The sequence below is a fragment of the Aptenodytes forsteri genome, unplaced genomic scaffold (assembly GCF_000699145.1).
Source record: "Aptenodytes forsteri isolate BGI_AS27 unplaced genomic scaffold, ASM69914v1 Scaffold35, whole genome shotgun sequence".
In the NCBI taxonomy this organism is placed as follows: Eukaryota; Metazoa; Chordata; class Aves; order Sphenisciformes; family Spheniscidae; genus Aptenodytes; species Aptenodytes forsteri.
Genome location: NW_008795334.1, coordinates 3,028,005 through 3,054,466, shown reverse-complemented (window position 1 = coordinate 3,054,466; position 26,462 = coordinate 3,028,005). Strand labels below are relative to the sequence as shown.

Genomic DNA, 26,462 nt, shown 5'->3' with positions numbered 1-26,462 from the left:
ATGACAGGAAGAAACATTGCCTGAGGTCCTCTATCATCATACTTGAAATATTTTTATTTGGTCTGATGCCAACTGATTATCAAATAGTTGTCAGTCACGAATGGCTTGGAAATAGAGATATACGAAACAAGATAACATCTTAATATGTCTTCAGTGTGATTTTAAAATTCCTAAGGCCTGCTGCAGTCTGTTTGCTCAGTTCCTGGAACCAAAATTGGTTAATCTGACACTTGCAAAGATGCCAATGCTCTAAGAGCAGAGTTGACTTGCCCTCAGTCCATCATTTGTCTTAGCATAACATTTTATATTTACTCTGATAATTTATCTCCAGAGCTGTGTAATAGCAGATACCTTTGAACATGTGCTGTGGCAGTGTTATTTGTCCCAGCAATCATTAACCCATGACATCCTGATGTCCCTGTTCCCTTCTTTTCTGCATAGGTATTCACTTTTGTGCTTTTCATCACTTTTTTTTTTGTATGTTTAAATCAGGGGAGGAGAAAAATGAAATGTTATAATAGGATCTTATTTAACTAAAATGACCTTCAGAATAAGTGTCTTTTCATAAGAACATAATAGCAGGCAGCATCTGATTTGCCTTTTGAGGATAAGATGAATGAAGGTAAAAAGAAAACACAGAAGCCTGTAACTTTGTCGTACTGGGAATAGGATGCTTTAAAATTACATCTAGACAGGAGTATTTGGTGATGGTGATGATGTGCTGTTCAGCTGCCCACATATTAATAGTTACATAGATCAAGCATTCAGATCTCTGAAATGAGGGCCAGGTAGAGAGGGCTACGGTGCTTGGCAGCCTCAAGATGAACCCCCAAAAATAACACTGAAAACTGTGCTCTGGTTTCTACTGCAGGTGTTAGGTGTGGATGGTAGTATTTGCATCGTAGTGTCATTTTTGTATTCACTACGCTAGTCTTCACAAGCACTAAAAATGGGCTGAAATATTTATTTAAAAAGCAAAACTCTCAATAGACTGTTAGCTTTAAGGTGGAAGTGTCTCTACTGGTGAAATATATAGAAGAGTTAGCTTGTTATACACCCTCCTGGCCCTTGGAAAGCCCCATTTTAATATAATGGAGACACTTAAGAGTTCTTTTTAATGATAAGCTTCATCAATTTTCATTTTAATGATAAGCTTCATCAATTTTGATTAATTTCTTGGCTGAAGAAAAGTAAATCCATCAGAAATCTCTAACCTGTTACACTTAAACATTTAGAATTTGTACAATTGTACTTTGGCGTTAAAGGAAATTTGTCAACACAGCCATAAATCCCTATCAAAATGGCAATTCTTCTGAAGCGTGCTACTACACTCAACACATTTCCTTTAAGAGATTTCCTGGTCTTATGTTAGGATAGTTTGTTAAACTTCAGTGTAAGTATCGGTAGAGGAAAAGGCATGAAAAGCCAAGGACACCAGGAGAAAGTATTGATTCAGATTACCGAGGTCTTTGGACTGTTCACTGAGATTCTACTCCATGCTGTTGAGTATTTCACATTTATGTTTTTAAACACTTGCAGACCTCACAACCCCCTGCTGAGAATGCTGTGAATGAGGTGCCCAGCAATGCTCCCAGATTCAGATTAGATATGTTAAAGAACAAAGCAAAAAGATCTCTGACAGAATCATTTGAAAGTATTTTATCACGTGTAAGTATCTTCATGTTTATTGCCTCTGAACATAATTTTATTGTTTTATTTATTTGAATGATAGAAAAGTCATATTGTTATCCTTCCAGGTTGTAGCCAAGTGGTTATTAAAGGCACAGTGACAAAAATATTTGAGTGTACATGTTAGAAGGAGACAAAACAAAGCAGGGCTTTGGTAGAGAGAATACCAAGTCCTGGAAGAAGTGAACTAATTGCTAGATAAGAAATAGTGTATATAGGTATTTCAAAAAATTAATATGAAGTTGAGCATGAGAACTTATGAAAAGCAGCCATTGTTTTATTTCTCTTTCGGATTTAGAAAATTAAAAAAGTAATTATAATTGTTCACTTCTCTTTATGTAGAAGGAAATGATTAGGGAACTGACTAAGCATTCCTAACGAGATAGTATTTATTAGTGACACAGAACTGATGAATAATGGGGCATCCGAACTTTCAAATGCTAAGATTATTTGAAGGCAAGGAGTGTAAAGAACTTCAGAAGGCACTAAGAATATGAAGGCATTTATGCAATATCGCATCAGGTAAAATTCGTTGTAAACAGTGTCTGGCAATACCTATTAGTGGGAAAAACTTGAGCTCCTATGTGATAGTGATGCCCAAGAAAATATGTTGGGAAAATGTTTATCATGAACAGATGGCTGAAAGTATCTGCTGAAAGTATACAGTAGTGGTTAAGAAAACAAATCGGATGTCAAGTTTAAGCACTACTTAAACCTACGGAGTGTCTTCTCATTCAAGTATTCTTTGTTTTGCACCTCATGGAAAAAGTCTGAGGAAAATAATGGGAGACTTGGAAAGACTTTTGCTTGGCAAAGGATTAAAAACATCAGACCTTCTCCCTTTTTTTTTAAAAAAGAAAAAGATAGTTGTGACAGAATGCCAAACAACAAATATTAAGTAACAAAAATTGGGCATTCTCATTTCTCATCAGCAAACAGTTAAATTGAAGCAAGATCTAGTACAGTTTATTGACTCATAGACATGCAACTTGTAGTGACAAAACTAGGCTTTCAAAGCTTATTTCAGACATCGTATCTAACCTGTTCCTATGAAACAAATGATGGCAAAAGCATGTTCTCCCTGTTATAATTATGCACATAGAGAGGATTTTCAGTCATTACTTCCCAGACAGCGTTTCTAGAGTTCACCCCCATAAAATCCTGCTGTGGGTGTGTTCAGGATGTAAAACGTAATGTCAGTGTTGTTACAGTAACTATAGTAGTTACCGTTCTAATTTTTGCCAGTTTGTCCTGACTGGCATAAGTTGTCTTCACATAAGGACAACAGTATATTGGTTGCATTTTCACTGTCATGGCTGCTTTGATGGAAATTCTTGATTTTGTTCAGATCTGAGGCAAAACATTTTGTCTGAGCTTCAAGGAGCGAATCGTCTCCATCATGAATAACTACAACATTTTATATTTTACCTTGAGTAACAGTTCAAAGAGAACATAAGCCTTAACATCAGAACATAAAAAAATACCATTTAAGGTTAGGAAGATACAAGTTCCATAGTTGTGTTAGCACGTAAGAATCCGTCAGTAGGTTTCTTGATAGTTCTCTTGGTTACATAAAAACATTAGGTGAACAAATTATACAAAAATATTGTTGAACAGATTATACAAAAATATTTATGCTTTCTGATTTGTAGGCATTGAAATTATAATAGTAGAAATTATGTTTTGCTGTGCATTAAATTTATATGGTTTTAAGTCCTTTGTGGTAGACAGCCTTTTCGTTTCTTTGTATCTTGGTGAGAAGTACTTAGTGTGAAAATTTCCTGTTTGGAATACAGAAGGTACTTTAACAGTAGTTATAGTACATGTGTGCAGTATGTGATTATGCACATATCATGGAAAGCACATCATTGCCCATGAGAATTCCTTAATTCCACAGGATCCTTTAAAATGTCAGTGACTGTCCTGAATGAAACCTCTGTTTCTCACAGGGGCAAAGGCTATTCTTAGGCATTTCAGGAAATTAAATTTGATACAGCCTTTGAAAATTACAGATTCTGACTATGCCACACAAAACTCTTCTTGGTATGCCCCGTATATTATTATATAACTGCTAGTGTGCTTTATCTCTACAGGGCAGTAAAGCCAGAGGTCCGCTGGACAGTTCTGGTGCTGTGGATTTGGACAGCTCCACGTCCAGTACCTTAAGCAGCCCAAGTAAAGTAAGTAAAGCCTGTGGTGAATGTACATATTTAGAAACTTTAGATAATATTCCCTGAAACAACTAGTCAGATGTGAAGTGCGGTTACTGACTGCTCATATTGGACCTGTTCTGTTCTAACATCTTGCATTTTGTTTTGATTCTTTTTTTGGAGTAGACAGGCTAAGCCATGGTGTGTGAAAAGAAATGAACCCCAGAACAGCCAAACAGTATGATAAAAAAAGTATCACAGAGGGGGGGGGAAGGTATGTCCTTTTCTTCTTACCTGTAAGAGTCCTGCTGCCACTTGGTGACCTATAGGGTGTGTCTCTATTCCTGTGCCGAGTCCTTCTGAGGGTGACGGGGCTGCATTCATTGCAGGCAGCCTCTTGGATCAGCCACTGCCTTTCTCTTTCCCCCCCCCAGCTTGAAGCAATATTTAAGTTTTTTAGAATTTGCAAGTTGGTTACCAAATCATTTTTCATTTATGTCACATGTTAGAATGTGTGTGAGTCCTCTGAGGGACAACTTGAACAAAGTAATTTCCCAGTTTACTCTGGTAACTGAGATTCAGGCTAAGAAATAGCAGTCACATGTCAGTACAGTGGTGACATGTAAGATGCCGTTATCTGTAGAGTTTTGCTGGAGATTTCCATACTTTTTGGCAAGATGGGACTCATAGTAAATCTGAGTTTCTGTTCTCCAGAAGTTTCAAGTTGCTTTTAGGCCTTTCATTCTGTTCCCCATGCTATAAAAAGGAGCAGTGCAATTGGGCCTCCATTTGAATTAGAAGTGCCTTGTACTGTATATAAACATACATTTTGTATGTAGGTATCTTATCGCATGAGTCTATATATGTGAAATAAAATATTATATAACATCATCTGAATCTTGCAACAATGTGCAGCAAAACAAATGCAATCATTACCATGCTGCTCATCCTAATCTGGTTGGTTTCATCCTGAAAGTACATACCGTTAACGCAGGATTGCATTCATAAGAAACATAAAACTAAAACAAGAAGTGGAGTAATTTCCCCCTTTGCATGGTTAGAAAGTTTTAGTCTGAATAAAACAATATAAACAAACAGCATACAAGAAGCTAGTCTTCTTCCCTGGAGGCAGTGCAGACTTGGATACAACTACTGATTCTGCTCTAGTGCCTAGTCACCTCCGGACTCCTGACTTCATGTAATTAAGAACTACTGATTCTGCTCTAGTGCCTAGTCACTTCCGGACTCCTGACTTCATGTAATCAAGAGTCTGCTCTTTCAGCTTATGTTTTTGAAAGAATGGCTGACTCTGGAGGAAACACATGAGGTGGAGAATGAAGAAAAATACATGGTTTTGGACTGAAACAGGCATCTAGTCATAGGATTGAAGTCCTTTGTGTGAATCTTCATGTAGACAAGAGGAATATTGTATTGTTAGATGGGGTACTAAATATACAGTACTCTGAAATGCCACCCTTTTCATTGCTGTCACTGTTACCCAAACCTGACCCAACTGTTCTGTTCTGACCCCATTCTTCTGACTTGTACTCAACATGCTGCAAAATACAATTACTCTCAAAATTGCTTTTTCTCTGTAAAATGGAGGCTGTGATTTGTTGACCTAAATGATTAATAACAAGGACATAAAACATCAAAGATTCTTTCTTTGAGCTATCATGATTAAAATGTGCAAGGTTGAAGCAGGTCTCTGTGGGATGGGAATAATGACATGGAACTGCAACCTCAAAGACTGATTTTAAACCCACGTATTGATAACCTTATTTTTTGCACTGCTAGGAACCACCATTGTGTGAAAAGGAGAAGGACAGACTTACAGTTCCTACAGAAAACGCTGTCAAAACCAGTGGATCAGTGGGTGATCTCTCCAGTGACGCAGATGATTCTCCTGTTGAGCAGTCTGTTACATTACCTCAGCAAAGCTTTCGGAGGCGAGCAAACACACTGAGTCATTTGCCAACAGAAAGCCAGGAATCTCTGGTACCTGTTGAAACATCACCGTCTGTTCCCCAGAGGAAACTTATGAGGTATCACTCAGTGAGCACAGAGACTCCTCACAAAAGAAAGTAAGACTTATTAAAAGCAGGCTATGATTTTGTTTATTGAGGGCATGTTTGGGGATCATAATTGCATACCAGGTATGTCCTCTTAATGGATAAGAAATGTATCGCAGCAGTGTGTCACTCTTTGGAGGTTTGTAGGTATCCCGTTTAAAAACACTTTTAGCCCTGTGTGCTCCACAGGGGAGAGAAAACACGAGATGTGTAGTTCCACAGTATATGTCACAAAATTAAGTGTAAGCACAACATAGGATTGCTCCTAAGGGGTTCGATTATATTTTTGCAAGCAATATTCAGTAATTTTTGTTGTTTTGATCTGCAAGCAGTATAAATAAATTCTACTTCTTGGTGTCTATCCGGTAGCATTTGTGGTGCTGAAAACCTTGCTAGTTGGTGAATTCATGTGTGACTTTAAAAAAAAACTGACATAAATTGTGTAATCATTGATAGAGGTGAGGCTCCTGTGTAGCTTTTCAATGAGCCTATGTTAGATTTTACTTGCAAAAACAAGCTTCTGCTTGCCTTCGTGCTAATATTCTCAAGCTATCCTCCTTCAAAAGCCTGCCTCTACATCTCTAAAGTCTCCTCTTAACTTTATGGCAGTTTTTTTCCCTCCCTCTATCTGGCTTTTTCCAATTGCTATGGAAACATTTCTGTCTGTAGGCTTCTGTTTTACTGCCAAAACTGCTCGTTTACACAAGTTAGACAGTAGGAAATCTGTATGTGTTCCAGCTCATTTTTCCTGCAGGAGGCAGGGCAGTAAATGAACATGCCTGAAATAGGTCATGACAGTGAAAAAAAGAGAATTACAGTATTTGAAAGAAAACATAACCTGGGTTGCCTTTTTGTCCCTTCTTTGAACCTTTTTAATTCTAAAATACTAGAATGTTTTTGTAGTGCAGTTTAGGACTTGTGTTGTTGGTCTGTTATTGAGAGTTGCCTGATGCTTGTAGCTGCTTGTTCAGTCAGTTCCTGTCTTACTATAGGAATGCAGCTAGAAATTAAGTATTTTTTTTTTCATTTCCTTGGTTATTTCTATTTGGGTTTGATCATGTAATTTTTAGTAAGACCTGCTTGTGCCTGCTCCCTCACATAACTCAAACCAAAAAGAAATCACTGTTGCTTCCCTTTCATAGCAAATGTACAGAACCAGGGGAAATAGAAAATTTAGTAGAAAAGTATACTTAAAGTTCTGAAAAATCACTGGAATGATAGACTTTTAATAAGTCTTGTATGTTTTATGAGTGTTTTTGAACAGCTTACCTCAATTCATAATTTGTTTCCAAAGTGTAAATAAATTCAGTTTTTCATGTATCATTTCTCTTCTCATCCATTAGAATTCTTGATCATATGCCTGACTTTATCATAGAAACCAAGGGGAAGCACATATGAGGGAGAAGAAAGGGGTGTGTCATTGACAGGTTTTTTGGGAGTTTAAATTTAGTCATATGCTGAAATGCCTTGCTGAAGCCTGTGAGTGTGTGTTTGGGACTTTGCTGATTGGGTTAAAATGTTCGGCCTCTTACAGTTACTTCATTAACTGTGAAAAACATAGAAAATGGCTCATTTGTATATGCCAGGTCCCTTTCAGAGATTAGAGAAGACCCCCCCCCCCCTTCCCCTCTCTTACTGTGTTTTGTTCTTTGTGCTACCTCAACTTCATCGCTCTGGTTGGAATCCCACTATACGGTTTGAACACATCTGTCGGCGAATCTAAAAGTTCTTCTGGTCAACTTGCGCGTTCTCCTACTCTAGCTCGTCTTAATCCCTCGGCCTCTTCACCCAACTTTTTTAAATATCTAAGGCATAATTCAAGTGGAGAACAAAGTGGGCATTTTGCACAAAAGAGGTGAGCTAGCACCTGTACATAGGTTGGGGTAGGGTTTGTTTAACCATGTCATAAATATGAAGCTATATAGTGTAAATAATTAAAATAATTTAATATAGACCAAAGGTGGTAGATTTTTATGGGAGAGGGAACTCTTGTGTAGAGCTGTTACTTACATAATTTTTTTGTTTTAATAAATAAAATTTTCAGACACATGCATTTCTTTAGAGGAAGTTGCTCCAAAGGAACTTGTTATGCAGCAGACAGCAGCACTGCTTAAATTTTGTGAGGGATAAGTTGCCAAGAACCTGTGATCCAGCTCACTCTGTCCCTCCTGAATAATTCAGTTCTGTTCTGCTTTGTTCCTGGTAACACAGAAACATATTAATATTCTTTTGTGCCCGACATTAAATGCAAATTGACTAAGTTAACTAAATGGGGCAAGAAATAGCAGGACTGTGGAGAGCTGATACAAAAAACCCCACAAACAAAAAAAAAAAAAGACCACCACACCCCCCACTCCCCCAAAAACCAAAACCCAAGAACAAACAAACAAAAAACCCCAACCCACCAGCTCATGTATTTCTCTTGGTTACTTTGAGCAATATCAAATGATACTTTTCTGTGCCTCCTTTCTTAGAACAAAAATAGAGAAATACAGAGAACATTGAGAAAAGGATATTAACCCATCATTTCCCTGAGAACCTGAAACATGTAGCTCCCTAAAAATCTTAACTGTGAAACCCTTTCTTAACCCCTTGAGCTAAAACTGCTTATTTTAGCTCAAAAGGCTAATGAGACCAAATGTCCTTGGAAGCGCTGCCAATGGCCATTGGCAGCAATTTTTATTGCTGCTACTGTTTATTGTTTGGTTTTGTTCTCTTGGGTGAAGGTTTCCTGTTTCCCCAAGGTGCTGATTCTTCTGATCCTGAGAAAACACTCAACTGAGAACCTTGTTTCACCAGTTCCTTCAGTTGTATTTGCTGAGTACTAACTAGCATCTCTCTTAATTTAGCTTCGCCTCAGAAGTATGGTATAGCTCAGGGGAGGAAATACGAGTCTACAATGTCCTCTTAACTGTTCATTTTAATAAGACTTACTTGAATCCTGAAGGTTAAATTCTCAAAAGCACATTTTTCCAAGATTTGGTAGTGATTCTGCACACACAGTAGAAACTTCTTTGCTTTCCCTGTCATTTAAGGGTATAGCATATTGAATCTCTAAGCAAGAAGACTGAAAACGGAAATTGATAGGGATATCAAATGGGTTAATGAGTTTAAATCAATAAAGTCAAACTGCCCAAGTTGATTGTATTCTGTAAGTGAAATTACTGTGTAATTCTGATGGATTTACAATGTGATTGTAAGTGAAACCTGTTTGCAGGGCACACCATGCTACAGCCTTATCTTCTTCGTGCTCAGTACCAGCTACTAAAAACAGCTTCACTTCATACTAGTGATTATCCCAGAGTATCCCCCCATCCCATTCACATCGTCAGGAGACAGCACTAAAGGCCATGCAGATATATCATTATGGCTTATCAGAAACAGTTCTTTCTTAAACTTAGTTTTTCAGGAGTAAATTCTCCTACTCATGTTTTTGTGTACTTTTCTGAGAAAAGGGAATCTAGTATCATCAGCCAAGTAACTTTCTATGTTTTCATTCCATGCATGCAGAAACTTTTCGTATCTGAGTTGTTCTCACTTCCTTCTATTAACCTCCTTCTGAGTATGTTGGGGGCTTGTTATTTTAAAAGAAAGAGCAGAATTATGTTGGCCAGAAGACTGTTGATGAAATTTGATTAGTGCTCCTGTCTGTTGCATAAATAGAGCCACAATCCTAAATGATCAATCGGAAGGCTCAGCTTTTAACTTAAAAGTTCCAAGCTTGTCTGAATAAAACCCTGTCTGAATGTAAGTATATAAAACTGAATAAAAATTAAAATATAATTAATAAAAATTAACATTTGTTAATGCTTGACAAAATGTTTTTTGCCAAAGTCTTATTTTTCTTTCGCCAGCACAATGATTATCAGTGTCAGCTTTTCCTAACCTTTTGCCCCAAACTTAGTCAGTCATTGAAACTGGTATTTAAGTAAATGTACAATGATAAGGTTGGCATCAGTTCTTATTAGATTAAAGGAATTTACTTGAAACAGGCACTAAAAATCTTGGGATATAGCAAAGAATAACAACTTTACTGGAAGTACATTTATTTATGTTGGAACACTTTAGTTTGCCCAAAGAAATATGTATTTCAAAGTAGCACTTTGTTAGCACTTTCAGTTTTGACTTTGGTTTCCTTGATATTCAGGCCTTCAGGATTTAGCTGCTTTTTGTTTGAAACTTAGCAGTATGTATTATTTTAAATCTGTGGATTTATACTTCTTTGTTCTAAACTATACTTTTCCCAACTGCACTCTCAGCATCTCCTACCGTACTGCCTTAAGGAAAAAGCTTCATTCTTCCTCTTCTGTGCCAAATTTCTTAAAATTTCTGGCTCCTGTAGATGAAAATAACACCTCTGACTTTAGGAGCACGACAAGGTAGGGTTCTCTCTTAAAGCCTGGAGGTAAAACTGTATTTTCAAAGGTTTCTTTGTGTGAAATACTTCAAATGCTTCTCGCACTTGCAAAACCTGATTTGTGCAACCGTTCACTTGCATGTATTCTGCATGTGATTGCTGTCAAAAGGATGGTGCTATCCCAGATTCCTCTCCCGTTAAGATTGCAGAACTTAGCCATTTTGATGTTGTAATCAAACAACTTCCATCTATATACTTCTGTGATTATTCCTGCCAAAGGACTGTAATAGCAGTTTTCAATTAAGAGAATATGCGTGGTTCGTCCTAAAGCAATGTCATTGTCCTCAAATTGGAAGGAGAGGATGGCCTTTAAAATGCTCTCCCAGTTGCTGCCAGAGCTATTTGAAGTTCGTTTATCCCTTTCAGCTTCAACAAAGTCTCATGCAGCTATTTAGCCAATGGCTGGAACAAAGCAATGAATAGTTTAAAGATGTAACGGGTGAAAGTTATTAGTGGGATTTTTAATAGGAAAACAGCATTGCTGTTCACTATTTCATTGAATATTCTGAATAAAAACCTCTGTATGTAGTTTGTGGATTACATCAAAGGAGTAACATCCAAGGTTCCTGGACACTGTTCCCAAGTTTGTTGCTTATTTCAGATGGTGACTTGCAAACACAAAAGTTAAGAGTTTTGCTCAAAGTCTGTGTTGTGAAGGAATATATTACATACCCAGTTCACAGAAGGTTGGCGGTTTAGTTGGTGTTTATAAAGCTCCTTGATGTGTGCTGATAAAAGACATCAGCAGTTCTTTGTGTCTCCTGTGAATAATTGCCAGATTTTGTGGATGGCATTTAAATAGCAGAATGGTAAAGAGACATTATGGTGTATGTGTCTTTAATGCATTGTGTTTAATACACTGCTGCAAAGAAAGCTGAAGATTAGTTAAAACTGGAGAAAGCAGATTACACAGAGCTGCCAGCCCCTTTTGGTGAACCTAAGTGGTTTGCAGCCTTGTATAAGCCTGCTGCCACAAAGCAAGCTTCACCTACCTAAGAGCTTGACCCAGCATGTGCACAGCACACTGCATTCCTTAGTTGATGGTTCGTGTTATTGTATTCACTGAAGACTGTGTCACTGTTACTAGCAGATTCAGGTAACCTACTCACAAGCCATTCTGTGTTCTGCAATTTTAGCGACTACGTATCCAAACACAGCCAGCAGGCCATTGATGTGGACAGCCCTGTAAGAACTCGACGGCATTCATGGAGGCAACAGATATTCCTGCGAGTGGCAACCCCTCAGAAAGCATGTGATTCTCCCAGCCGATATGATGGTAAAGTGTGTGTTTATTTGCTCCCATGAACGTTGTTAGTGGATGTAGTCTGTGAAGCATGGATCATTTTGTCTACCGACAACATAGTTCCGATTGTGTCAAATTAACTAACCAGAGAAGAAATTATTTTTATGTGTACTATTTTAATGAGTTCTGGGAAAAAAATGTATCACCAAGTATTGCTTTGAAGAAAAGGTGATGCTTCTATTTCGTATTTCCATGCTGGAGTATAGAACTATAGACTAGAAAAATCCAGGCCTAGCAGAAGGAATTAAATTTCTTTTATGACCTCAGTTGAGTTCTGTAGCGTGTACTTCATACCAGACTGAATTTGACCTCACGTATGCTGCTCCAGTCTGTGACATTTGCCACTTGAGCTATAGTTACCCACTGTTCTCATATTTATTTCCTGAAATTCTGTAGAGCTAAAGAACCACAGACTAGAAAAAAATCACTGCACATGAGCATGCAGGTGCATCGTTTTATGCATCTCACTTCATGTGAGCCAGACGGTACAGCACATGCTGAGGCCAAGAATGCCTCAGAGAAGCTTGTGTCTGTAGATAATGGTCTCTGGCTCACTAAAGTTTGAATTTCACAGCTTGAGCTCTGCAAGCTCTACCTTCTGACTGATCTCTAAGACCATTGTATAAGAAATAAGAAAAAGTATAAGGGAACAGGAGGGAACAGTACATTGTAGTAAAAAGTCTTAATGTCACCGAGACATTTTTCTTGCATCTTAAAGAGAGACCTTGATTAACTGGACACAAAAGTGTAACAAAAGTGTTTCTGTCATTAATGCATTGCTTGCAACGTAATTTGACTGACGATGGGGTAAGCTGTATATGGGCATAGATGCCTCTCAAATTTAGTGTACTTCAAAACAAAGTGATGTCAAGAGCATGTTGTGTAAACATACATGTGAAATGCTCTCCTATACTTCAAGGCATATGAAGGAGCTGTTCGAACCTTAGCTGTTCTGTGAAGCTACTGTTTTTGCAGGTTTGATGCATCTTTTTGTGACTGGAAATAGTCTTACTTCTTTTTGAAAGCCACAAAACCTTCCCATATTAAATAGGGAAAAAAACCCCAAAACTAAATTGCCTATCCAAACATTTCCTCTGAGACATAATAGCTGCAAGATACAATCTTAACAACCTACAGCTGGATAAGCAGAATAGTTGGAGAAACAAGTGTGGCCAAAATTGAAAACAGGAACTGTTATTAATAGGAGGAGCAATTTAAAATATCTGGCCTTTTTCTTCACTCTTGTTTTCTTTTGCTGTTTTTGTTCCAATGTACATATTCAACTTATGAACAGAGGGAGAAAACTCAGAGTTGGGGGGCGTTTATTATTTATAACAAGTATTGGGTTTTTCCATTTGGATTTTCATGCATCTCCTGGAACGTTTCTGACAGTAAAGGATACTCACTCATGATCCAGTGTCTGTGGCCTTTAAGAGAGCTGCTGTACAGATGATCTTACATTGGACTCACCACCACAGTTAACTTTTAGTAACCTAGGTAGTTCCAAAGTAAATGTAACTAGCTATCATTCATCATCTTGTTCTTCTTTCTTTCATACTCTCTCAAGGAGAAGCAGCACATGCAGTAGGGTTTATTGATTTGATAAGTTACCTGTACTTCCTTGTCTGTCTTTGTCGTAATATGTTTAGTTTTTTTTTTTTTTTTTTTCTTAAAGTCTTTCTTGCTCTTTTTAGACTGATTTCCTTTGGAAACAGAATTTATGCAAACAGCTGATGTATCACCAAAAGATCAATTTCAGTCAAATTGGACAGAGGGCAAAGAAGGTTTTAAAGAAAACATGTTTTGTCATGCTCTGCAAAAGTCAGCATTAAGAGGGAAACAAGGGAACGTTCACGAGTTTCCCTTTATACACTGTGACTCCACTGACCAATTTCTCCATTCAAGTGCAATAGCCCACACGCCACTCCAGGGTACTCTTCAGGAGAGCAGTAAGAAAAAAGGCTAGGGATTTTTTTAAAGTTAGTAAGTTGGCCAACCAAGAGACCCAGATCTCTGTGAGTCAGAGATGATTAAGTTTTTCAAGCTTAGCATAGGCTGCTTTACTAAACTTTGTTTTAAACATAAAATCCACTAGTATGCCTGAACTACGCGTTGCTTTGACAACATGTGGGCAGGCACTGTCAACAAAATGAAACTGCTCTGTGGCTGTAACTTCTTTGGGTTGTAATCAGTAAATATGCATGTGTAAGATGTCACAAGAAATAGAGACAACTTTAAGCTTTATACACACAGAAAGATCTAGATCCTAACATTTGTGATTCCATTTGTATAGGCAATGGGAGAGCTGAATCTCAAAATGCATCATGTTCATTGCCACTCTGTGTGGTTAACATAGCAGGGTATGAAGGTGTATTTACTAAAAGTTAAAAAAACAAAAACAAAACCCAGACAACTGGTACATAGCTTTTGCAGAAATTTTGAGCTTAATCTTATGAGGTTCTGAACTTGAGAGGTGTCTAGTGTCCTGAGTTCTCACGTGAAGCTGACAGCACTTTGAGTCCCACTGTCTTGCACTTCTGGATCTTTTACCTTTTTAGGAGGTGTTCATAAGTAGTTCGAGCTAAAACTTCATTTCCTGTAGCTCAGCTGGAGAGAAATGATTGCTCGCTGTGCTTTCGTGGTTGCATTTTGTATTACCAGGCAGAGAGCATGCTGTTTGTTTTGCAGACACCATTATTTAAAAGGAGGGGTTTATTATATGTGAAGGAGGGTGTTCATTTCTTACTAGTTCAGGAGTAAAATGAAAAACAGTCAACAAAAACAAAACCCAGACAACTGGTACATAGCTTTTGCAGAAATTTTGAGCTTAATCTTATGAGGTTCTGAACTTGAGAGGTGTCTAGTGTCCTGAGTTCTCACGTGAAGCTGACAGCACTTTGAGTCCCACTGTCTTGCACTTCTGGATCTTTTACCTTTTTAGGAGGTGTTCATAAGTAGTTCGAGCTAAAACTTCATTTCCTGTAGCTCAGCTGGAGAGAAATGATTGCTCGCTGTGCTTTCGGCTTTCGTGGTTGCATTTTGTATTACCAGGCAGAGAGCTTGTTTTGCAGACACCATTATTTAAAAGGAGGGGTTTATTATATGTGAAGGAGGGTGTTCATTTCTTACTAGTTCAGGAGTAAAATGAAAAACAGTCCTAAATCAGTAGAGTTAAAAAAAAAAAAAATATTGCAAATAGGTACACCAGAAAGCAATTTTTTTTTCTTCCCAGTTGAGATTCCTGCCTTGCCTGATGACTGGACTCAATCCAGCCACACTCAGGCAAGGTGAGTGCTCTGAGACAACAGAAAGCCTCAGGTACAGGAAACCGTTATTTTTGGTTGTTATGGGAGCAATGTCCCATGTGCAGGTCCTCCTCCAGCCACCTCCTTCTTGTGGGTGCTGCCACTTTTGCCTTTCCCCGCTGTTTTCCCCTGCTTCTGCACATAACTTTACAATGAAGCACATCGGAGAGGCATTATGCAATTTGCTGCCTGGCAGGACAGCCAGGTGATCTCTGGTGAGCCTGAAGATGAGGCTGATCTCCAGTTTGGAGATCTAGAAAGGATTTTCTGCATAGGTGAAATGAGCTGTAAAGATTTTTATTGCTTTCCAGCTGGTAGCTGGAGGTTTGCAGGGTTGAATTATGCTAGTTCTATTGTAGCAAGCTACAGTTCAAATGTTCAACCTCATCTCCTGCTGTTTGCTGCTTCCCATGGAATGGTTGTGCTGCTGTGGGTGGTGTGGAGCACTGGGGGGCAGCGTTTCTCTCACCACTACCTTGAGACACACTCAGTGTCTTGTGCTCTGATATTTTTCTTTTTTATTTGTGGGAGCGGAATGAGTGTTGTATCCTGCAAAGTGGAGAGATGGAAAAAGAGGAGCAGAGGTCACTTACAAAATGGATCACACTTTGATCTGTTACAATACAATATTTCTTTTGAAAGAAGGTTTTCATTAATCTCTTTTTCTAAAGCTTTTTTTGTCCTGTTTTCTATATATGATCTTGATTTTTACCTTTATACCTGCCCTCCCTACTTGCAGCCAGATCTTCATACTTCTGTAGTCTCTCTCTAACAAAAGCCACATTCTGTGGCTATGCAAAAGGTTTAGGACTTCCTAGTTCTCTGTCTTCACTGGTAAAAAGGTGAAGGGAACAACTTGGTGATCATTTTAAACCAGATGAAGTATGGGCTCACTCAAAAAAGGTGATTAGTTTTCATCTGTATCAGTTTTCTAGTCCCACTCACAGTATTGTGCACAAGCACTAGAGCAGGCACAGGGAGGCAGTCAGGGACACATGTCTGGAAGCTGAGGGTGGGTGCTCTTACCCTACTCAGGAGGAGGACACACTTCGATCAGTGCAGAGTGATCATGAAACTTCACCTTGCACTGCAGTGCAGCAGGATATTTGCATACTTTTATTCAGCATCTACAAATCTCTGTGCAGATTTGTAATGAAATTTCATTACAATTTTCACATGTTGACTATTCAGAATTGGTCATAGTGGGAGAACTGTTTTGCAGATTGTCAGAAACTCCCAGCAGAGTAAAGTCAAGTGCTGGATTTAAAGGGAGTGTGAATAGTTTTCTGAAGTAAATGGTGGGAAAGTGATGGTGCTTGTCATGAGCTTTCTTGCTGTGGGAGGTGTGTTGGCAGTAGACAGCAAGATTTTTATAACAGCTGTGTCAGTTTTAGGTTGGAGAATGGGTGATTTTTTTTAAGGTGAGCAGTGGGGTGGAGTTACATGTTGAACAGTGAAAGAAATTGCAGTTCAGAGGAATGAGATGCTTGGTATTGCTTAGCAGTACTCAGAATAGATTCAGATGAAAAAAAGGAACTTTATCCAGAACAACTATGTAGTGTTTTGCAACTTGACTTGCAGAAAAAAATTCTTTTAGAAAGTACAAGTATCTCTGTACAGGAAAAAAAAACTTGATTCGTTCGTTAAAATGAATTGGGTTTCAGTCTCTGGCAGACAGAGGTAGCAAACTGTTAAATCCTAAGTGCTGACGAAAAGTTCGGATTTGAAGAACTCTTATTCTTAAAACCAGTTGTAGTTAGCACCTACCTATCTATTTATGTGCTTTGTGGTGAGGGTTATATCTCTTCCATTATTTAAGCAAAAATATTTTTAAAATAATTTTGTAGTAGTACTGGAAATACTGTAAACTGTTGCTTTAGCATTCTATACTTAGAATGTTTATGTGGTGTAAATTATTTGTAATGTGTCCTCCAATACTGTTTTAATGGCTCTTTTTTAGCAAGAAAATTATTATTAATTAACTAATGACTAGTTTTTAAATGCTGTAAGTTGGTACTGCTGTAAGCCAGCTGGTTAGAATTGATTACTCAGTTCTGTCCCTCTCAGAGCAAATATATGCTCATAATCTTGATTTGCAGCGTAGGATCTTGGCTACAAGCAGTAAGTACCACATGCATGATGCCTTCTGTGCCCATTGAAATATCAGGGCATTCATTTCTCAGGGCTTCATAATATTAGTAAATGGGGTGAATTTGGCAGTAGTGATTACTTTTTAAGAAGCTTTTGTCTTTAAAAGAAAAATCAAACTCTAAAGCATCTCTCAGAGCTGATTTTAATCAACTGTATTGAAATACACAATTTTTCAAGAATTCCTCATTCAGCCATTGCCTTAAGTTGTACGTCAGACTACAAGAACTTGTTGCTTCTTGTGATTCCATATCTGAAGCTTTCTGGTAACAGAAGTCTCCCGGTCATGTTACCACATTTGGTTATGAAGTCAAGTATTCCAGACATCTGTGTAAAATAATAGGGATATCATATTCTTGGTTATAGAAGTTTGCAGTTCCTCTTTAATTTTGTATCATGTATGAAAGAAGGTGTTGCACTGCCTGAATGGAAGATCTGAAGAGAACTAACTAAGGATGTTGTGAAAGTCCTTTCTTTTGGGCAATTTAATCTTACATGACTATGAAGATTCTCTTGTTTGTTTGCTAAGCTGAATTTTGTAATGTTTAAAATGCAACAAAGAAAAATGACGTAATGCAGAAAATAAAATCCTTGATGGAATTCTTCCATCCACATTCTCACCATATCTTGCCTGACTTCTTAACCCTGGAGAGCACGTGTGACTGGTAAACACTGCATTTAGAGAGCCATGTGTAAACAACTCCATAGTGAGGAGGGCAGTAATGCATTATATTTGAGACTCCTCCTTATTAGCTTCCTATAAAAATAAAACAAGCCCTTCTTTTCTATGTGAAGTGTTGCAGTTTCTAGTCAAAGATGAATCTTGTTATCTTGTTTTTGGTATTTGAGGTTGGTTAGACTAAGTGCTTCTGAAAGAATGTTTTTAAAATTTAGGCTTTTAGGTGGGTTTGTCACATCTATTCTTTTTCACTTTGTGTGTGTGGTTTCTCTTAGTGGGTTTCCTTTTTTTCTTCTTGTTTTTGGAAAGCCTTGTTTAATACTGAGATTGATTGAATAAGAAACTATTGATTAAATTTTTTTCCAGTCAATTACAAATGAAATTTCCTAGAAAATAAGGTTTAAGGCAACATTTTAATCGCTCACTGTTGGAATACTTTAATGTTGTCCCACAGGTCCCAGCAAATGCTCTATATTCATTGTAGCTTCTTCTGGAGCTAATGAAATTTCCTGTTTATATCACTACCAGTCAAATATTGTCTGTTTTAATTACTACTGCAGTCATTCACCAGCTTTTAATTCACAAACTTTCTTTAGTGTGGTCCCTGGTAGCAATATACCATGATACTTTCTTCATAATCTTTTGTACTTTGTTTTGTGTGTCATCTTTGCACATGAGAGTTTTGTGTAACGCATTTGTTGATCCTTTTGGAGTGTAGGGATACTCTGCATCTTGGGATTGAAGCACTGCCATGTGAAGCCAAAGAGCTGAGTATAAATGAATGGATCTGCTGTACAAATTCCATCTCAGTCCATTGTTCCTATTGGCCTTGTTCTTTCTTGGGTAGTATAAGTGGTGGGAGCATCAGAGCAGTGCTTTTGAGGTACATATGGATGCAGTAGTACATTTGTGCAACATTTCCATCTGCTTCATGAGCAGTTTCATCTGCAGTTCATTGTACACCTTGCACAAATTCTCACAAGCACAGGAAAGCTGGTGGCTTTCCCAGTGAAGTACGTTGTTTCTCAAGGAATACTTAGTTTGGACCCACAGACTTGTAGAATTGCGTTGCGCAGAAGAGTAATTCTGAAGGGTAGTCCAAGTATGAACTTCAAATGGAGAATAACCTGTGTGTTGATAAAATACAGTAATAGGTATTGAGTCAGCTTGCACAGTCCTGGACCTTAAAGAGTAGAAGTGTGGTAGGCTTGTACAAGTACCATGTATGGAGGTATAATTTTATATGGAAGCTGCAGGGAAGGGAGCAACGTATTTGAAAGGAGTACAGGTCAAGCGTGGAATAGGAGTCAACAAAAGCTGACGAGATTGGCAGATGAACAGGGAAGCAGTCTTTCAGTGTGTGCTGAAGTGTTCAGATCCTGCTTAAGTGCACTTACTAGTCTCATAAAGGTTTTGAAGGCTGCGAATTACTTGGATTTTAACACATGGCATTTTAATTCAGTGGAACATGAGCTCCCAGTTATGTTCAGTTGAATTGCTCTACTATTTATCTTTGCTTTCTCTGCTATCCTCCAGGTCTTTTGTGCGTAATAATGAAATACTCAGTTTCTTGTTACAGTATTTCTACTCTTATCTGTTCTGGATCTGGAAGCCGGATGGCAGGTCTGTTGATCACCTTGTTGTATATTCATGGACATGGGTTAGTGCTGACTTACCAAATGTCTGGTTTTTTACTTTGCTTTACCTGCACATTCCACCTCCCCTGCCTCCTTTACCGGCCAAACAGCTGATGCAACTCTGCAAACTTTAGACAAGCCACCTGAGCAGTTAAACAGGTTCATTTTGGCTTCTATACATCCTGCTACATGCCAGCATGGACATGGGAAGGAAGGCAGGTTGTGAATGTATTGCATTTTATCAGAGTAGACTTTAGACTTTCTGTTAAATATCCACAAGTGATAAGAAGAAAGGAAGGATAGAAAAGGAGCTGCCATTTGGAAGGTAAAATCAAGTCTAGGGCTCTTCCACAGAAGAATTAGAGGTAGGGTTGATAATCATAATTGTTCAGCCTATAGAATTTTGTAACCTCTCTGTTTTCTTTTATAGCCTTAAGCATTGTGAGTTAAATTTCTTTCAGTGAATACTGATTTTATCAGGTTAGTCAGTAATAGACAAGAAATTTTCAGCCTAAATGGAAGCAGGACCATGGACTTGAATAATTAATGCTTTGCAGTGGTTCAGGTGTTGCCACAGTAAGTTGGATCACTGGAGGACGAAAGGTGAGTAACATCTCCAATAAATCAGAAGGTGATATTTTGTTAAGTTGGTCGTGAAGACCAATCCACAAAATTTGCACTGAGAAAGTAGAACGTGCATGTTAAAAACAGGAAGATTTTAGGTCTTGGATATATTCATTCTTGCTTAAGGAATGCAATGGGTTTAATCCATTTCCTTGCATGCGTTTTGGCAGCCTGTTTTTTTTGCAAGTGGGTAACCATAAACTGCCTCGGTAGATAGTCTGATATTTTCTAACACATACATGCATAAAACCAGAATACATGTCTGACTCTAAAGATCCATAAACCATTGAGAGGATGTGTAGGGTGAGAAGAGATTTGTTTCCCCCAAGATGTACATGCATTCTGTATTGGATGCTATAAGAATGTAATAAAAAGTGAATAGACTACAGATAGCATACAGTGGGTAAGGGTGTATGTATCTGGATCACTTTTACTCTTTGCATTAATGTTTGGTGACCATTTTCATTAATTCCTCTTTCTTACGGCGATGTTAATTTGTGCATGTAATGCAGCCTTAGAGAAAATGAAAAACTTTCCTTCAAGATGGTATTCTTATTTTTTTAAGTTTATTATTTTATTCAAGCAAATTAAGGCAGTTCTACCAGCATTATTCTTGAGAGCATTTCCCTTATAATGTTCTTTAACATGCACTAAGAAAAATTGGTGTGAAAGCTACTATATGCACAGAACACTGTTGACAGTATAGTGTGTGCATCAAAACCAACAATCAAATCAAAATAATTTTCCTTTAATTGTCAACACAAGTTGAAGATTATCAAGAGTGTGTTCCTTCTCTACCTGATGACATTTACCCAAACCTCTTTTATAATTGCAGATCTTTGCCCACTGAAGTCTTTCCATTTACCTGTAAAGAAAAAAATTAAATGAATGTTTACCAGTTTCTCTTAAGGGATATAATTTTTTTTTTCATTGTATTGATATTTTTCATAACCAGCTGTATTTTTGAATGCTTCTGTCAGTGTTTCCTACTTCTCTGCCACAAATGGTGATGGCCATTAAAGTGTCACATATTTGTCCTTTGCCTAATTCACATTCCAGTGAAGTTCATTGTTCTCTGAAATGCTGTAGATACCCAAAGTGTGGGTATCCACGCTTGCACAGAGTTGCAAGTTTGTAAAGGTTTAATTTGTGCTGCTAGCTGAAAATGTTACATTTATTTTTATATGTATATTTTAGCCCTTGAATTTAACTGTGGTAACAAACAAATAAATGTTGTATGAGGAAATAGGTGGTTTTGGACCCACCTTATTTGTCTCTGACTCTTTGAGAGGAAAAGATTGACAGTGGCAAAACTTAGAAAAGCAGAAGCCAACAGCTGTGAACGTTTCCATTCTTATTTAGTCATCTGAGTTTAGTTGTGTGAGTGCCTTTCAACAAACAAGAAAAGAATAGCTGCATATGAACCGTGTGAGTCAATATATGGTAGCTTTCTGAGCAGATTCTGAAGGGGTGAAAAACTTCCTATTTTGTTAGTTTGTAGAGATGAGATAATTTGTGTGTGTGTGTTTAATTCAAAATCTTTATCATTATGCTAGCCAATGATAAAGAAATGGACTACTGAGCTACCACGCAGAATAATTGTTTCAGGAGTGTCACTTCTCCAGGAGCTGTTTGAAATAGCATGCACAGATGTACTTGTCCTTGGCTGGAGAGTCCAGGGAATGATATTTGTTGCACTGATTTTAAAGCATTTTCTTGCATGCATAACTGGTTGACTTGTCCTCAGGGAGACATTTCACAGCCATTCTGTTTGGCTGAAGGAGAAGTGCTGTTGCGATGGCTTTCTGTTTGGGATTTGGTAGGAAGAGATGGGTGGTTTTGACCATTCATTTTAAAGGTGATTTAAAGAGTAATTTTTCTTCTAGATACAGGTTATATTAAAGACTATTGAGCCTTCAGAGAAGCTGTATAAAACAACAAAATTACGTGATATTGCAGCACACGTTAAGAAAACAAAGTATAAGAACTTATGCTTCCTATGCTGAGAACTTGATTAAAAAGAATGTTGTTTACCCTTTCTCTAAAAAGAAAAGATTTTTCAATTTGCCTGAGATTTATTTAATGTTCACTTTCTTTTCTGGTGTTTTCGGTCTTCTTGGAATTACCTTGCATGCTTGACAAAAAGATACATTTTGTGGTAGACCAGCTGAAGCCAAAAGAAAAAGTGCAGAAGGTTATGACATGGTTAAAAATTAGAAGTGAGAGCAAACATGTCTTAGGTGCCTGTCTCTCTCTCTGCATGTTTACTTTAAGAACTGGTAATCATCCCATTGTATGGCCTTAGGCGGTGGTGTGTTTGTGCAGCTAAGGGTGTGTGTTTTCTTTGTTAAACACAGTTTAGAGATTATTCTTTAAACTATGTGGGTGCTATATTTGATTTGATCTGCTATTTGAATCATGCCCGGTTTCAGCTGTAGGTTGTATTTTTGCAATTTCTCAAACTTGCCTTTCCCTTTTTAGTTCTGTCCTTGTAAAGTTGTAATTAGCAAGCCATGGTCTTGGTGTATGGTATAATGTTTTTATCAGGTTATAGAAAAAAATGTTCCAGGCTTTGGCCAATATGATTCTTATTCAGAAGCAGCTTGTAAATCTGCTTGAAACTGTCATTTGGGAATGTCCTGGTTTTGGCTGGGATAATTTCCTTCCTAGTAGCTGGTACAGTGCTGTGTTTTGGATTTAGTATGAGGATAATGTTGATAACACACCAATGTTTCAGTTGTTGCTACGCAGTGTTTATACTAAGTCAAGGACTTCTCAGCTTCCCATACTCTGCCAGTGAGGACGTGCACAAGGAGCTGGGAGGGGGCACAGCCAGGACAGCTGACCCACACTGGCCAAAGGGATGTGCCATACCATATGACGTCATGCTCAGTATATAAGCTGGGGGGAGTTCACCGGGGGGCAGCGACCGCTGCTCAGGGACCGACTGGGCGTCGGTTGGCGGGTGGTGAGCTGTTGCATCAGCTCTTGTTTTTTTGGGTTTTTTCTTTCAGATTACTCTGAATTGGGAGAACTTCCACCGAGATCCCCATTGGAACCAGTGTGTGAAGATGGCCCCTTTGGGCCAGTGAAAGAAGAAAGGAAACGGACACCCCGTGAGCTTCGCGAGTTGTGGAAGAAAGCCATTATTCAGCAGATACTACTCCTCAGAATGGAGAAAGAAAACCAGAAGTTACAAGGTTGGTGAAGTTCTTGATTACACCCTACTGCAATACAAGTTCACTTTTTGGTTTGCTCTGTGGCCTTGGCACTGGATTGGACCAAGCCTTAATAAAACATTTTAGGAACATACAGATAAATCAGTTTAGCAGCATCTCCCTCAGCTCTCATTAGTGTAGGTTACAATTTACACTTATTTTTTTTTATCACTTCACCTTATTGTTTGTTTACTTGATCTTAATTGGTACTCTTCTAGTTTTACCATGGCTGGGGTTTTTTAGTCTGGTGTCTAGAAGCTCTGACAAGGAATTCAGCACAATCGCTATCATGAACTGAATTCTTTTCTACATTCGCATCCATAGGTCATTGTCTTAGTATTGGCCATTGCAACGTTCTGTTTAACCAGTCTTCAAGTTGAATTGAAGTTCTTAAGGAGCTGGTTGTGGACTTCTGTGGGTGCCTGCCTGTGTACACACACTGTGCAAGCAAGGTTTGTATGGAGTAGTAATGACTTAGATTAGTCAGAAGGGTGATGAAAAGGAGCTTGAGAAACTGGAATTTGCAGTTGTGAACCAAAATTTTTCTGTGGCTGAATTCATAGCTGCAACAAATCTGTTGAGGTGGCAATTTTTACACATAAAATGCAGCTGATTAAGAATACACATTTTATTGTAGCAGCTGCATACAGAATTACAAGTGATTGCCCTTGAGAGCTGCTCCTTTGAAGATATGAATGATGAGGACAGGAATGTTTATTTGGCTGATTTTAGATGTTCAGGAAGGAACCCTCAAGGGGTGAGGTACCTGGCATGAGAATGGCAATTCTTCTTTGCCTTTGTGTAAACCTGAGGAAGGATTGTCTTCCAGGAAGAACTGGGTGATCAGAAAACAATTTGCAGTGAAAGGGCCCAGCCATGTGAAAAGGTCAGTATACCAAACATGAAATCCTTTTTTAAACTTGGGCTGAGACTCCTGGCTGGAAGGAGAAAACACCTCTCTTGGACATTGAATATGGCCTCCCAGAACACTTAGCCCACCTGTAGGCTATTTGCTCCTAGTAATATAGCTCTCCTATTTCACCCCTGATATCTGAAGAACACCTGACACCTGAATTTCCTAAGAACCACACAGGTGACAGGCATGTTCCCAGCAAATGTACTTGCTAATCCAGTAAAATAAAATATGGCAAAGGATACCAAATATACAGTGTCCTTGGCTAAGGGGACAAGGCCATCTGGAGAAAGAGGTACCGAGAGCAATGATCTATACAATCCCTTCATCTTAGAGCAGTGCTGTCATAAATGAGTTTCTGTCAAGTCGTTCTGTAACTTGGAATTTTTATGGGAGCTAGCATTTAAAAATAAATTTTTCTCAGTTCTGTATATTTATACTGCTGATTTTTTTTTTTTTAAATTATCTTGTATTCAACATATCTGAATCCTACAGCCTGCAGTCAAGTTTTTGGCAACTGCAGGACGTTAATATCCATAAAAATTTTAACAAGTTTAATCAGATGCTCCAGTTTTGCCTGCCCAAAAGAAACAATTGCAAAACCGTCACAAATTCACTAAGATGAGTATGTCTGAAGCTAGTTAGTGAATGAATGAGATGGGTGTTGGTATGAGTGAAGACCCAGGCTGTGCAGTATGCACCGTGGAGTAAGGAAGTTGTCCTAGGTAGCTGCTGCATGAAGAGCTCAGATGGTGAGACAGTACTTGAAAAAACAGGTGACTATGCTGCAGTGAGCACAGCTTTGTAATGTAATGCCACATGTTCTGATGCTTTTGTCTCTGGGAGGTAAAAATAAATATTTTACACGCAGTAATAATTCTCAGAGTACTACTGTTCAATACTGAAAAAAATATTAAAATTAAATGTACAGGATGTTGCGTCTTTACTGATAATGCTTATCATCTTTACTGATAATGCTATTAAAATTAAATGTACAGGATGTTGCATCTTTACTGATAATGCTTAAGTGTGATATTGGGAATTGGGTAGTGTCAGTATCTAAAATAAGCTTCTTGATAAAGGCATATTCTCTCTTCAGTCCTTGCATGTCATTCCCACTGTCACATTTTTGCATGTGGCATAAGAAGACTGAATAAAGCAGAAAAGTCTGAAAAGTTGCCAAGCACCAGAAAACACTTGTTTGCAAAAGGCGGAACGTTAAAAGATTTCTCCAAGTTTGTCATATAAGCTGAAACTTAAATGACATTTTTAAGTTATCGTCATACAATACCACCTGTGTTCTAAGTTTTTTTAATACTCTAATACATAAATATGTTATATTTGACCTGAAGAAAATGTGAAGGAAGTTGACAGTTTAGATGCACAGAATCACTTTCAGTGTGGACACACAGCTACAATAAAACCGTCAGTGCTTGTAATTACGTGGTTCTATGGTTAAACACTGAATATAATCTACAGGGGAAAATCAAAAGCAAAAGAAACCAGGAATAAAAAAACCCTAAGGAGTAAAATTAAGCTACAGCTGTCTGTATCAGGACGGGTAAAGCATGTGTCAGACACGTGCAGCCAAAGTCATGTTTTAAAAAGAAATATACTACTTTGAAGTGAAAAGTCAAAGACTAAATTAGAAAATGTCAAAATGAAATACTGTGAGGTCCAGATCTTGCAAACGCTTAGGTAACATCATAACTCACTTGAATAACCTCACTGAATGAAATCATTCACATGTGAAAGCAACTACAGGATGAGGAGGTAAGGCGGACACTTCCCAAATGTAAACAGTTCTTTTCTTTTTCCATTTTTAAAGTCTAGAATCTTGTTTTAGCCACTGGGAGTACAGGACAAGCTAACGCTTTGCAACTCTCAGAATTTGATAATCTAAAAAACCTTAATTGCAGATACAGATCTCAGAAGAAAATGAGCTTAGTGTGTTGGCTATTTTAGTGTCATTATGGGCCATGTATATTTCAGGTGATTTTTAACTGTTTAGTAAATTTATATAAACAAGTTGAACATACAAACAATGGAGAGTTCAACTAACAAAAGATAACATCCTTTTAACATAGATTGTCTCAAGACTGTAACGCATAGGAGTGTGATTTTGTGAGTTCATACTGTGAAATCAGAAGTGGCAGTAGGCTTATGATGTATGGCAGAATGTCCTCAAAATGAGAGTATCTTGTTAGCGTTACAGTAATACATCATCACAACAATGAAGTACTGTGAATACATCATGGCAACTTAATTAAAAATCATGGTCACTTCATGATACGCTATTTCATAAAT

The 26,462-nt window shown here is 38.0% G+C and overlaps 1 protein-coding gene across 2 annotated transcripts in view; it reads left to right on the top strand.

The window, feature by feature from the left end:
- The window catches only part of TBC1D1 (TBC1 domain family member 1), a 113,672-nt gene that overhangs the window by 62,840 nt on the left and 24,370 nt on the right, over positions 1 to 26,462 (top strand). The window contains exons 8-14 of one of the 2 annotated variants that reach the window (XM_009280157.2): positions 1,540 to 1,668; positions 3,783 to 3,869; positions 5,637 to 5,884; positions 7,638 to 7,766; positions 10,171 to 10,290; positions 11,465 to 11,604; positions 23,039 to 23,224. In XM_009280157.2, coding sequence (XP_009278432.1) covers positions 1,540 to 1,668; positions 3,783 to 3,869; positions 5,637 to 5,884; positions 7,638 to 7,766; positions 10,171 to 10,290; positions 11,465 to 11,604; positions 23,039 to 23,224 — 1,039 coding nt within the window. Of the gene's footprint in view, positions 1 to 1,539; positions 1,669 to 3,782; positions 3,870 to 5,636; positions 5,924 to 7,637; positions 7,767 to 10,170; positions 10,291 to 11,464; positions 11,605 to 23,038; positions 23,225 to 26,462 lie in introns of both variants that reach the window. The other variant, XM_009280156.2, reaches the window with a different exon arrangement.